General features: G+C 40.9%; 1 protein-coding gene across 13 annotated transcripts in view; it reads left to right on the top strand.

Moving 5' to 3' along the window:
* Window positions 1-13156, top strand: part of LOC148021112 (triacylglycerol lipase 1-like) — a 65541-nt gene extending 52385 nt beyond the window's left edge. For 4 of the 13 annotated variants that reach the window (XM_087698954.1, XM_087698952.1, XM_087698953.1 and 1 more), the window contains 3 exons: window positions 1945-2074; window positions 2254-2349; window positions 11376-12641. In XM_087698954.1, the coding sequence (XP_087555080.1) occupies window positions 1975-2074; window positions 2254-2349; window positions 11376-11569 (390 nt within the window). In that variant the 5' untranslated portion in view covers window positions 1945-1974 and the 3' untranslated portion in view covers window positions 11570-12641. Of the gene's footprint in view, window positions 1-1944; window positions 2075-2246; window positions 2350-11375; window positions 12642-12670 lie in introns of those variants that run through there. The other 9 variants (XR_015694668.1, XR_015694667.1, XM_087698950.1 and 6 more) reach the window with 6 other exon arrangements.
* Window positions 13157-13300: the final 144 nt, after the last annotated feature.

Below are 13300 nucleotides of genomic sequence, written 5' to 3'. Positions count from 1 at the left end.
TGTGGTAGTTGATCGGTTGACTAAATATCCCATTTCATCCCTACTAAGGCCCAATTTATAGCAAAGCAAGTAGCTCAACAATTCATGGAATATATTTTCAAGCTTCATGGTTAGCAATTTCTGCACACATGTGAAAAGCCTCAATTTCTGAGACCCAATAGTGTGCACGAATCCACAAATTTTACTCAGCTGAGTAATATCTTTATGCATATGCCAAAAGCCCCAAATTCCAGGAGTAGATGCATGCCCAATCTCTAAGATTTGTCGAGTTGTGCTTGTGCACGTGTGATAGCTTGCGAAGTACCAAGGGAAGAAGGAAAAAGAAAATCATTAAAAAAAAGACTTGTCGGCAGGTCGGGCAGCATGCAACCTATGTGTCTCCTGCCTGCGTGTCACTTGCTTGTCTATCGCCACCTGCCTGCTCTTGCTCGTTGTTTGTGCTTGCCTATCACCTTTGCTTGTGTGTTGTGGTCTGCCTGTGCACAAACTGCGACCCGCTCCTGATTGCTGAACAGTCCCATGATCTGTTGTATCATAGCTTGGACAAGCTCTGGAAGCTCAGTCGGGATGGCCTTCAGCTCTGATACCAGTTTGTAGTGGCCTTCAGCTGTGAAGGTTCAATGTTCAGCAATGGCAATGGCAAAGTGAGAGGGAGAGAAAAGAGTGAGCAGCAGTAGAGAGTGAGAGAGAGTAAGATGCACAACTTGTGGGTACAAAGGGTTGTACCTCTCTTAGGTTTTTGTGATAGTTATATGTAAAGTACCAAAGTACAAGTGCTAAGGGTGTGTTCAAAACCAAGCACGTATAAAAGGCATGGTGGCCCTTTCTTCCCAACATCTCATTCTTGAGGATAGGGATAGTTCTAGGAATAGGTTCATAGTTGGATTATTTCTTCGCTTGATGATAAAGTGGAGGAACTTGTCTTTTCTTTTACTATATGTGGTTGCTCCTTGAACACATCGCAGCTCGCTATAATATTCTTTGCCTCTTGGTCATACAATTTGTAAGCCTTTTGCTCATCACGATAACCTATGAATATGCATTTGGTGCTTTTTGGTTTGAACTTATTTTGCTTCTCATCTGGAGCATGTGCATAATATTCAAATCCAAAAGTTTGGAAATGTGAGAGAGATTCTTTCTTACCAAAGTAGGCCTTATGCAGCCGCTTGTCTCACGATCACTTTTGGGGGAGGAACCACCTTTGCCTTTTGCGACAGTGGAGAATGGATTATCTCAATGCTGCCTCTTCTCAAGCTTTAAGCTGCAAGTCCTCCATTAGCAATCCACAAAATTCCTCAAATGTCAAAGCTTGAGGTCTGACTTGTTAAGAGCTATTACCCGTCCATTAAACTTTGGTGGAAAAATCTAAAGACACCACTAATCTAGCTCCTTGCTAGTCTTTTGTATCCCAGTGCTGACCATTTGGTCACGTAGATTCTTGATCCGAGTGATGAATGCTTCATTAGTTTCTCCTTCAACAAACTTGTTTGCTGCTAGCTGCTAGTTGATTCTTGAGGGTTTGGATATCATGTCATCACTTGTAATCTTTCTACATTCTATAATTGTACATCACTAAAGGTTGGTTCTTGACAACGCATACTTTCAAGAAAGGCATTTGGTTACATAAACAAATGTTTGGATGTTTAAATTGAGATTATACCTCAAGGATTCTTTTGGAGGTGTCATTTAATAGAATTTTCATTTCTTGGGGGAAAACAATCACTCTATCTGCATGTCCCTGACCTGCATTCAGTATTAGGAGATTTCAAGTTTCTAATACATTTTGGTGCCCAAAAGGGGGCAACGCTTGCAAATAATTTGGTTGATAAATGTTCTAGTCTTAGTTTGTCTTTTTCAAAAGCTCATTCTAGATGATCATTCTTGATTATATCATGCTCTTCAAATCAAGGTTTTCATCTGCTAATATTTTTTGGTTTTCTGAAGCCTGTCTGGTAAGCAGGTGGTGGATCTGATATGTGCTTAACAGTGGTAGATGCTTCAACACTGGGCCAAAGTCTTCACAGGTTCATCTATGCTTGGACAAAAGTATTGGAAAAGAATATGAATAACCTTGGTAATCATAATGTTACATGTCTAAGGTTCTTTAGCCTGGCATATGCATTGTGTTAATGGAAATGAGTGAGATCCATTGCAGTTTTCCTGGACTGTTGCATGCCAGTAACAAGTCTGGAAGAGCTGAACTGTCCTGTTTTACTATCAAGTTCCCAGTGGCTCATGTCCTTTAGGTTGCAGGTGACAATTGCTGTATTAATGTTACCCGGAGACCATTTTACAATCAATATGAGACTCGGGCAACATCCAGCCAAAATTTGCATCATTTGGGACAGTGTAAGTGTTGCTAAACCTTTATTGCCCTTTTTTCATAACATGGATATAATTCATATTCAGTTGTCAAAAGCAGTGTAAGAGAGAGAATGTGTAACTGGCCTGTTCTCTGGAAAGGGCAGTAGTGTACAACCAAAATATATAAATGCTTTCACCCAATTCATAGTCGCCCACTTTACCTGAACTTAAAGACACAGAATCGAGAAGAAATACAGGAAGCTAGAATGCTCCTGTTGCCACACAGACACCCTGTTGGCCCCTAAGTCAGGCGCCCCTTGCGGTATTTCTTTATCTTTAAAAAGAGAGAAAGTACAATGGGCTGTCTTTCACCTATTCTGGGTGAAATTTGGCAGCATAACAGTACTATTACTGACCCAAAACAAGTTGACCAAGAGGGGAAATTTTGCCCAAGTCTTAAACTTTTGGTTGGAGCGCAGAATTGACCATTTCAGCTCGCTGTAATTACTGGTTCAGACCTGTTTGAAACCTGTTTTCAGCTCATATTGTTCCCTGTACTGTTCTTCAACATCTGTGCCAAGTGCCCCTTGATTCTGACATCAATTGGGCTTTGAAATAACCTCTGAATATTCCAAAATCAGTACTGATTTAGTACTGTTTCGGACACTTGCTTGGTGAGGTTACCACCCTCACCTGTTCCTGCTTGGGGCAGCAAACAACTGCTCCTGTTCCTGGAGAAAGGAGGCTCTTGCCTCATGCAAAAACAGCATATTCCCACACAATTGTACATGAATCAGAAGAAAGGCCCTCGATGGGGGCATAACCATAACTATCAGGGAGAGAGAGAGAGAGTAGGGAGCAAGCTCAACCCTCTGTGCATCATAGACAAGGTAGGCAAGCTCTCAATAATTCTCCATCAGCAACTGTCCATCTTTTTTTCCTCTTCAAATGAGCCCCCCAAAGGCCGAAGAAACTACACGCCAGCCCCTCTTTAAAGAGGAAAGTGCACAAATTTGTGCCAAATGGCAGCAATGGAAGGTGTTTCCCGTTCTAGCCTTCCGATCTAAAATTCTCCATGCTCGGTGCAAAATTTGACCTTGGCACAGACCAGAGGATTCATCCTCCTGCAAAAACGAAGATAATGACGTGAACAGATTGTGGGGTCCAAAAGTAGTAACTCTCTAAATTTTAGGAGTTGCTTCCATTGCATCCCCACTAGTCTTTTGACCATCTTTGCAGACTATGGCTACATCCAAATTTGCAATGTAGCTCAACTGAAAGTGAATTCCACTGATGAGCCCACATGGACTAATCTCTTGGAGATTTATCCATCTTCACTTTGAACTAGTCTCTTCTAGGCTAGTTCTTCAACACACTTGTCCATATACACTTTCACAAGTCTCTTCCAGGCTTGTCAATCTACAGTGCCATCAGTCTCTTCCAGACTTGTACTGGACCTTAACTGTCTAGTCTTGACTCACTAGACATTCCTGTCGGTTTCACATACTGGCCATGCAACTCAGGCATTTTGATTTCAAGAGGGATCCTTTCAAAAAGAAAAACCAAATAAAGTAGTAATAAAGAAATCAGCAAAAAGGTAATAGTTGTCACAATCTTGTGACATACCTCCCTCTCGAAATCGCAAACGTCCTCGTTTGCATGAATGTCATACATGCTTCTAGCTAACCCAGTGAACTTACACTTGGCAGCACATGTACAACACATACATGCTATCAATCAATATTGTGTACTGAACACACTGTTAACACATGTATGTTCTAACTGTGAAACATGGCAGACTATCATCATGTGACTCCACATCACTATTTCCAGATATAGTGGCAAGTACACCACAATGATATCCCCATAGTGGCAGATTCTCATTTGATGACTCCACATCACCCTGACTAGAGATCTAGTGGCCGGTTCATCAAAATGATATCCCCACTGAGTCAATTCAGAGAATACATGCCTGATCGAGTAACCATTGTTACAACATGTATTCAATTCAATAGAAGTAAAAACTGTATTCTTGCAAGCAATACTTACTTCTTTAGCACTGAGGAAACCATATGGACACAATAAGTGTTAACCTGTACAAAATCTGTTTCTGTACATAATTTCTTTTTTGAGCAATTGTCACTTTGACAATCTATTTCAGCTTAGAGATACAAGGGGTTAAGGTAGGTTGCAAGCGAAATGCTTCAAGGTAAAGTTCCAACACATTAGGTGACTCTGCAAGTTCACCTTCGTCCATCCACTTAGCATCTATAGATGGATAGTTCTTGAACTTAACCAAATACCTTCTAGCAACGTTGCCTTTCACTTTCCTTTCCTTGTGTGCCAGTACCTGTTTTGGAACAAGAATTTCATCAAGTTCCTCAACTTCGGGCTGTTCCTCAACTGGCATGTCTTCTGGCACATCACCCACATAGGGACTAAGAAGACTTATATGGAAAGCATTATGAATCTTCCAATTGTCAGGCAGTTTCAGCCGATAGCTGACATCACTAATCTTCTCTGTTACTTGAAAAGGCCCATAGTATTGCATACTAAGCTTAGTGAAAAGACTTTCCTTGCCTTTCCGCTTCTTTAAGGGTGCCTTTTCAAACCGCAACAGTACCCAATCACCAAGTGAAAATATCAATTCACGACGGTGATGATCAACAGCTTTCTTTTGCTTTGCTTGAGTCCTTTCAAGGGCATGCTTAACTTTCTGATACATTTCACCCATACTCTGCACATATTGATCTGCTTGAAAGATCTTATCCTTTGTATGCAAAATGGGAGGAACCTTTTTACCACCTTCAACAATTTCAAAAGGGGCTTTGCCTATTGACAAATGCACAGTATTATTGTATGCATACTCGACCAAATGCAAATACTACTCCCACTTTGACCTGTGCTCTGACACATAGCACTTAAGCAGATCCAAGACAGTAGAATTTGCCTCTTCTGACTGTCCATCAGTCTGTGGATGAAATGACGATGAGAACTTAAGCGTTGTGCCCATGTTCTCAAATATGCCTCTCCAGAATAGACTTGTCATCCATGGATCACGGTCACTGACAATAGATTGTGGCATACCATGGTACTTGAAGACATTGCGCATAAACAAACGTGCCATCTGGTCTGGTTTTATCTTCTTCCTGACAGGAATGAAATGAGCCTGTTTGCTAAGCCTGCAAATAATAGTCTATATCCCATCATTTCCTGTCTGTGTCCTGAGAAGATCAAAGATAAAATCCATAGCTATGCTTTCCTATGGTTTATCCGGAATAGGCAATGGCTGTAAAAGCCCTGGTGCTTTTTGCCTGTCAAACTTGACCTTCTGGCAAATCAAGCACTGCCGCACAAAAGCATCCACGTCTCTTCTCAAAGTAGGCCAATAAAAGAATGTCTCTACTGCTTTGACTGTTGCATCAATACCACAATGCCTTGCATACAGTGGAGAGCGACTCTCTGTCATAACTTTCTGTCTCAATGCATAGTTACACATAGTCTACCATGCATCAATATGAAACCATCCTTGAGAAGATAATGCTCATGATGTTGTCCATTGACAAGCTAATCAAAGATCCTTGCAAAATTTTCATCATCAGCATACTGTTCCTTCATATCATCAAGCTCATGATGATAAGGAATTGACACAGCTGAAATTTGTGGCTTCCTTGACAAAGCATCAGCCACAACATTCTTTTTGCCTTCCACATGCACAATCTGAAATTGGAACATTGACAAAAAGTTTGCCCAACGCATATGCTTTTCTGACAGCTTAGTCTGAGTTAAGAAAGAATGCAATATCTGATGATCTATCTGGACAACAAAATCTGCCCCAAGTAGATAGTGTTTCCAACAAGAAAGCGCATGAATCACAGCCAACAATTCTTTCTCATAGACCTGCACAGTCTTCTCTGGCCCTCGCAGGATTCTGCTTTCATAAGCCACTACCCGGCCATCTTGCATTAACACTGCACCAATGCTATTGCCACAGGCATCACACTGGACAACAAATGACTTCCTAAGATCTGGCAGAATGATCACTAGACTAGAAGTCATCTTTTCTTTAAGAAGATTAAAAGCTGAAATCTCTTTCTGTGTCCACTAAAAAGAGATTCCTTTCTTCTGTAAAGCATGTAAAGGTGAAGCAATCTTTGCAAAATTGCGAATGAATCTCCTGTAGTAAGAACACAAACCCAGGAAGCTTCTAACATCATGGAAAATCTTCAAATCTGGCCATGTCCTAATTGCTTCAACCTTAGCAGGATCCATTCGGACACCATCCTTTGACACTATGTGCCCCAGGAACTGGATTTCTTCCAAGAAGAACTCACTCTTCTTGCCATTGATAAGCAACCTATTACTGCGAAGCTCATCAAAGACTGCTTTCAAGTGTTCTCTATGCTCCTTTTCATTCTTTGAAAAGACAATCATGTCATCAAAGAATGTACCAACAAACTGCCTGTATGGACGAAAAATCCTGTCCATCATTTGATTAAATGTAGCAGGAGCATTAGTAAGTCCAAATGGCATTACCAAGAACTCATAGAGACCAAACGTGGTTCTAAATGCAATCTTATGCACATCCTCTCGCTTAATCCTGATCTGATGGCATCCACTCTTCAAATCTATCCTGTTGAAAATTGATGCTCCTTCCAAACGGTCAAGGATGTCGTCAATTCTTGGAATGGGGAACCTGTTCTTGATGGTACTCTTGTTCGACGCTCGATAATCTATGCACATGCACCAAGAGCCATCCTTCTTCTGCACTAAGAGCACTGGTGAGCAAAAGGGAGATGAACTTGGCTGAATCAGCCCTTTTTCTAACAGCTCATTCACCTGGCTCAATATCTCTTTCTGTTGGGCTGCACTAACCCTATACGGAGGTCTATTTGGTGGGCTACTGCCTGGCACCAAATCTATCGCATGATCCTCAGACCTCTCTGGTGGCAACTGTGATGGTAATAAGTCAGAAAAACAATTACTGAACTGAGACAAAAAAAGCAGACCTGTCTCTATTTAACATAGAGAAAATTGACTCATCATTATCCTTGACATCACGTGCAAAAATCAAGTACACAGAAAGATGATTCTTTATTACAGATGTAATGGCAGAAGCCAATACAACAGGTACAGACTCTTCTTTAAGCTTCACATCAAGCACACGAGTCTTTCCCCTATGTTCCAAAGTTAGTTTCTTGTTAAAGGCATCCAACACACCATGCTTTCTGAACATCCATGGCATTCCCAACAAGACATCACAGCCTTCAAGTGGCATGATATAAAATTCTTCTGCATCAACATAAGACTGTATATGAAGAGGCAGCCTTCCAAGAATGGGTGTCACAGACTCTGAGTGGCCAGGACATGCCAACCTTGCCTCTGCTGTGTAGCCCATCTCATTTGCTCTGATGCCCAAAGTAGAAGCCAACTCTGGTGAGATAAAGTTTGCCTTAGCTCCAGGATCAAAGAAAATGAGTACATGTTGATCCCTAACTTTACCCTAAGCTCTGCAAAGCTCATTAGCATTCGAGTGTGGCTTGTCTCCCAGCATATTTGGCACTAAACCTGCCGAAGGTTTGGGCTTCTTTCCTTTCCTGTCCTCTTTATCATCATCAGCTGGTCTCTTATTTTTGTCCGGACAGTTAGACGCAATATGACCAGTCTGCTCACAGATAAAGCACTTCCTCTCAGCCATTAAAGCCTTTCTCTCTTCAAGAGACTTGCGCACAAAAGGTTTCTTCTGGTCCTTTGACTGCTGTCCAAAGAACTTGGCTGGCTTCTTCTTGAACTGCCAAGGTTTACCTGTGCTCTGAGAAATCTGAGAAACCTGTTTACCAAATGGCTTCTTTGCTGAAAATTTCTCAGATTTGTCCTGTTTAATGCTGCCCCCAAAACCACTTGACAGTCCCAACAATAATGCATTTCCTGTGCTGGCATTCTCAATTAACTGAGTCTAAGTCGTGACCTTTGTCTTTGTACAATAATTCCGGAGTTCCTTGGGCAGCCCGCAGCAATATTTCTCTATCTGCTCGGTCAATGGCACAACCCTGTAAGAAGTGACTAGAAGTAAAGCCTCCCAAAACTTCTTGTTATAGTCTTCCAGATCCTTGCATTTAGATGCATCCAAATTGTGCCAAGCTTACATAACATCGATCTCAAATTCATTGGTCAACCAAGCAGAAGCAAATACTTGCTTAAAGTAAGTCCAAGTGGCAGGAGCCTGTCCTTGCATCAACAGTGTACTCCACCACTGACTAGCATTGCCCTTAAGAAAGGTGGCAGCTTTTCGGACCTTAGAAGGCTCTGTAAAGTTCCCTCCTGCAAATGCGGCATCAAACTGCTATAAGAAAGAGAGAGCCTTAGTCCTATCTTCAAATCCTCGAAAGATGTCAAACTGTACGGCTGCACCACCTTCCTTGTATGGCTTTGGCTTCTCATGAGCCATCAAAGGGTCCGTAGGATATGCCTGTAATATAGGAACACTAACAGGTGGCATGGAAGTTACCGGACCACCGACTACAGGGCTTGTAGACACAATACTTGCTTGCTGATTTTGATAACCAGCCATACCAAAAGTGCCCTGTGGCATGCCAAAACTGCCCTGAACTCCTTGAAATCCAGGCTGCATGCCTATATTACCATACATGGGGTTTGGCATAAAACCTTGTGTACCCCCAAACACTGTTCCTGGTACATAAATCTGGTTTCCAGGTGCATTACCAGCCATACTTTGAAATACAAATCCACTTCCAAAGTACCCAGGATGTACAGAGGTCGGTGGGAAAACCTGAAAACTGTTTCCCTGTCCATTTAAGCCAACATTTGGCTGCTGTAAAGTGGTGAGCTGAACTGGCAATGCCTGTGTAACTAGTGTTTCCGCCACCTGTTCCTGGACAGTTGGAACCAATCTTGGAGTCTCCATTGACTCCGCAAGCTGCCTTGGTGTTTCCACTGAATCTGCAGCATGCTTACCCTTATCCTGGACCTCTACTGGATCCGAAATCTTTGCAGATTGCCCAACTTGCTGTAAAGGAAGGGAGGGCCGCAAAAATGTCAAAAACCTTGGATTCTGCATCACTTGAGTAAACATACTCATAGCAGCAACTAACTGAGTCTTGAAAATGTCTTCATCCATAGAAGAAGCCGTAAGAACTTGTTGCTCAACCATAACAGGAGGAGTAACAAACTGTGAGGTCTAGAAGACTCTCCCACCTCATGAACAACAGGGATCTCCTGTGATGAAGACGCTTCCTTTCTGGTGTCTTCCTTTCCATCAGCCATAATGCACAATTTTGTGTCTTGCACCCAAACAAACCCTGGCTCACTCTTTAGGGAAAAAGTGATTCGATCCCGGCATTGGAACCATGTAACCGGGCTGTTCTCTGGAAAGGGCGGTAGTGTACAACCAAAATATATAAATGCTTTCACCCAATTCACAGTCGCCCACTTTACCTGAACTTTAAGACACAGAATCAAGAAGAAATACAGGAAGCTAGAATGCTCTTGTTGCCACACAGACACCCTGTTGGCCCCTAAGTCAGGCGCCCCTTGCGGTATTTCTTTATCTTTAAAAAGAGAGAAAGTACAATGGGCTGTCTTTCACCTATTCTGGGTGAAATTTGGCAGTATAACAGTACAATTACTGACCCAAAACAAGTCGACCAAGAGGGGAAACTTTGCCCAAGTCTTAAAACTTTTGGTTGGAGCGCAGAATTGACCATTTCAGCCCGCTGTAATTACTGGTACCTGTTTTGAAACCTGGTCCAGTTTCAAAACAGGTCTGAACCAGTAATTACAGCGGGCTGAAATGGTCAATTCTGCTGGTTGGAGCGCAGAATTGACCATTTTAGCCCGCTGTAATTACTGGTTCAGACCTGTTTTGAAACCTGGTTTCAGCTCATATTGTTCCCTGTACTGTTCTCCAACATCTGTGCCAAGTGCTCCTTGATTCTGACATCAATTGGGCTCTGAAATAACCTCTGAACAGTCTAAAATCAGTACCGATTTAGTGCTATTTCGGACACTTGCTTGGTGAGGTTACCACCCTCACCTGTTCCTGCTTGGGGCAGCAAACAACTGCTCCTGTTCCTGGAGAAAGGAGGCTCTTGCCTCATGCAAAAACAGCATATTCCCACACAACTGTACATGAATTAGAAGAAAGGCCCTCGACGGGGGCAGAACCATAACTGTCAGGGGGAGAGAGAGAGAGAGTAGGGAGCAAGCTCAACCCTCTGTGCATCATAGACAAGGTAGGCAAGCTCTCAATAATTCTCCATCAGCAACTGTCCATCTTTTTTTCCTCTTCAAATGAGCCCCCCAAAGGCCCAAGGAAGTGTACGCCAGCCCCTCTTTAAAGAGGAAAGTGGACAAATTTGTGCCAAATGGCAGCAATGGAAGGTGTTTCCCGTTCTAGCCTTCCGATCTAAAATTCTCCATGCTTGGTGCAAAATTTGACCTCGGCATAGACAAGAGGATTAATCCTTGTGCAAAAACGAAGATAATGACGTGAACAGATTGTGGGGTCCAAAAATAGTAACTCCCTAAATTTTAGGAGTTGCTTCCATTGCATCCCCACTAGTCTTCTGACCATCTTTGTAGACTATGGCTACATCCAAATTTGCAATGTAGCTCAATTGAAAGTGAATTTCCACTGATGACCCCACATGGACTAATCTCTTGGAGATTTGTCCATCTTCACTTTGAACTAGTCTCTTCCAGGCTAGTTCTTCAACACACTTGTCCATATACACTTTCACAAGTCTCTTCTAGGCTTGTCAATCTACAGCGCCATCAGTCTCTTCCAGACTTGTACTGGACCTTAACTGTCCAGTCTTGACTCACTAGACATTCCTGTCGGTTTCACATACTGGCCATGCAACTCAGGCGTTTAGATTTCAAGAGGGATCCTTTCAAAAAGAAAAACCAAATAAAGTAGTAATAAAGAAATCAGCAAAAAGGTAATACTTGTCACAGTCTTGTGACAGAATGCTTAAGAAATGTACTGCACAAAAGGTTGTTTCAAGGTTTCTGTTTTTAGAATAAATAAGCGTGATCAAAATTTTGGACAGTATGTCAGCTAGGTACCTTTGCGAAATATGACTATGGAGTACTAGGGAACATGCAAAGATATAAATCGCTCAAGCCACCAGCTTATGATCTCACTAAGATTGATACCAGCAAGATGCTGCTCATATATGGTACAAAGGATGCTCTATCTGATGTAAATGATGTTTTGGAGCTTTGCAACCAATTGCCTCGTTGAGGCTATAAGTCACTACTTGTTGAGGATTATGCCCACATAGATTTTATTATAGGGTATAATGGTAATACTAGAGTGTATAGTGAGATCCTTAAGTTTCTAGAGGAGCAGAACTCTGATGTATATATCTTGAATGAATATATATTAGCTTTTTATATAAGGGATTTCAAATGTTCCTGGGCCTATCTTACCCTACCATGCTGTGTGCTCAAAATATTTTAATAGCTTACACACATGGGCATGCTTTTTGTGTGTTTTGTGGTATGTGTGCGCGCATGTGTGTGTGTGTGTGTGGCGCTCCTGTAGTTTTTGAACATATGACAGAATCAAGCCTTCTAAGATTTTCTCCATTATCATGTGATCTTATTTTGATGCTAATAGAGGAGTGGATGTTGGATCTCAAACCTTTGGCAACAAGATATGAATATAATTTATCATTTTGTAAATACTAGTTTAGAAATGAGATGTATTTTGTCATGGAATTAAATGGATATATTAGAAACATTTTCACAGGCAAATAGTTATATGGGAAACATCTTATAAGCAAATGGTCATATTGAAAACATTCTTATAAGATACAATTAAGTTTGATAGGAACAACATTCATGGTTACTGAAGGGTAATTTTACTAAAATAAATATATTTTCATTAAAATAGCAAAATCAAGATGACTTCTCTATAAAAAAACAAAAAGAGGCTTTTTGATTTTGGCTGAAAATGAATTTATTATAGTGCTTTGATATGTTGGTCATATAAACTCAAAGTTAATTTGCATTGGGTTACAGTTCCACTTGAAAAGAGGTTTTAAATGACATTTTGTATTTCTATTAAGTTTCAAACGTGTGGTAAATAAAAAGCATTTGATCTTTGTTCTTGTTCTTTCGTTTAATTTGCATGTAGCATTGGATCAATTAGCATTCTTTGGCTCTTATTGTTTCTTTAGATCCCTGTTGCTTAGTAGTTTCCTAAACACACTCTTTTGTGTTGGCTTCATCACTCAACCCTCACCTTAGTATAAAATTATTGTCAGCCCAAAAGTTATAAAGTAGTAAAGAAATCTAGATTTTGGTGCTTTACTCTTTGTATTTATGATTGTATCAATAGGATTTTGAAGGCTAAGTGGAAGAGTATGGAACCTTATTTCCCTTCCTCGCTCTTGTTTTTCCCTACGGGTGCTCGTTACAAACCTTTATGGGACTTCAAGTGGTAACCTATTGTAAGGCACAAAGTGGTAAACTATTATAAGGCACAAAAATGGCACATCAGAAAGGGACATAGAATATATCAATAAGGAATTCTAGTATTCATGAAATATAAAGATATAACATGTAGAGACATATTAGGACTACACCCCCGTGACACCACATGTGAGGGTTCACCATTGCACAAAGAATCACATGTAGAGAAAATCCCAAGTAGTGCTAGAGTTACTACTACTTATATAGGTGCATTTATAGGTAATGCCATGGTATACTTACAAAGGTCCAAAATTTTTCCAAGTGTATCCACACATTTATATGACCAATTGGATATGATTATCCATTTTAAGATTTCTTTAAAGTTTTCAATTTTCCTTTGTGATCATAATATTTCCTCTTTCAAGATTTAATATTATATAGAGGCGACATTCTTGATATGATGTGACATTGTTGAATCTTCTTATTGATATCCTTGTAGAACAAAGTGCTAACTCTCAAGTATTACTTGAATGTCCTAAAGATGATGGCCTAGTCA

The sequence above is a fragment of the Lygodium microphyllum genome, chromosome 18 (genome assembly GCF_053477565.2).
Source record: "Lygodium microphyllum isolate KBCC chromosome 18, Lygodium_microphyllum_v1.1.10, whole genome shotgun sequence".
NCBI lineage: Eukaryota > Viridiplantae > Streptophyta > Polypodiopsida > Schizaeales > Lygodiaceae > Lygodium > Lygodium microphyllum.
Note: the sequence above shows the minus strand (reverse complement) of the source record. Positions and strands in the feature narration are given on the sequence as shown.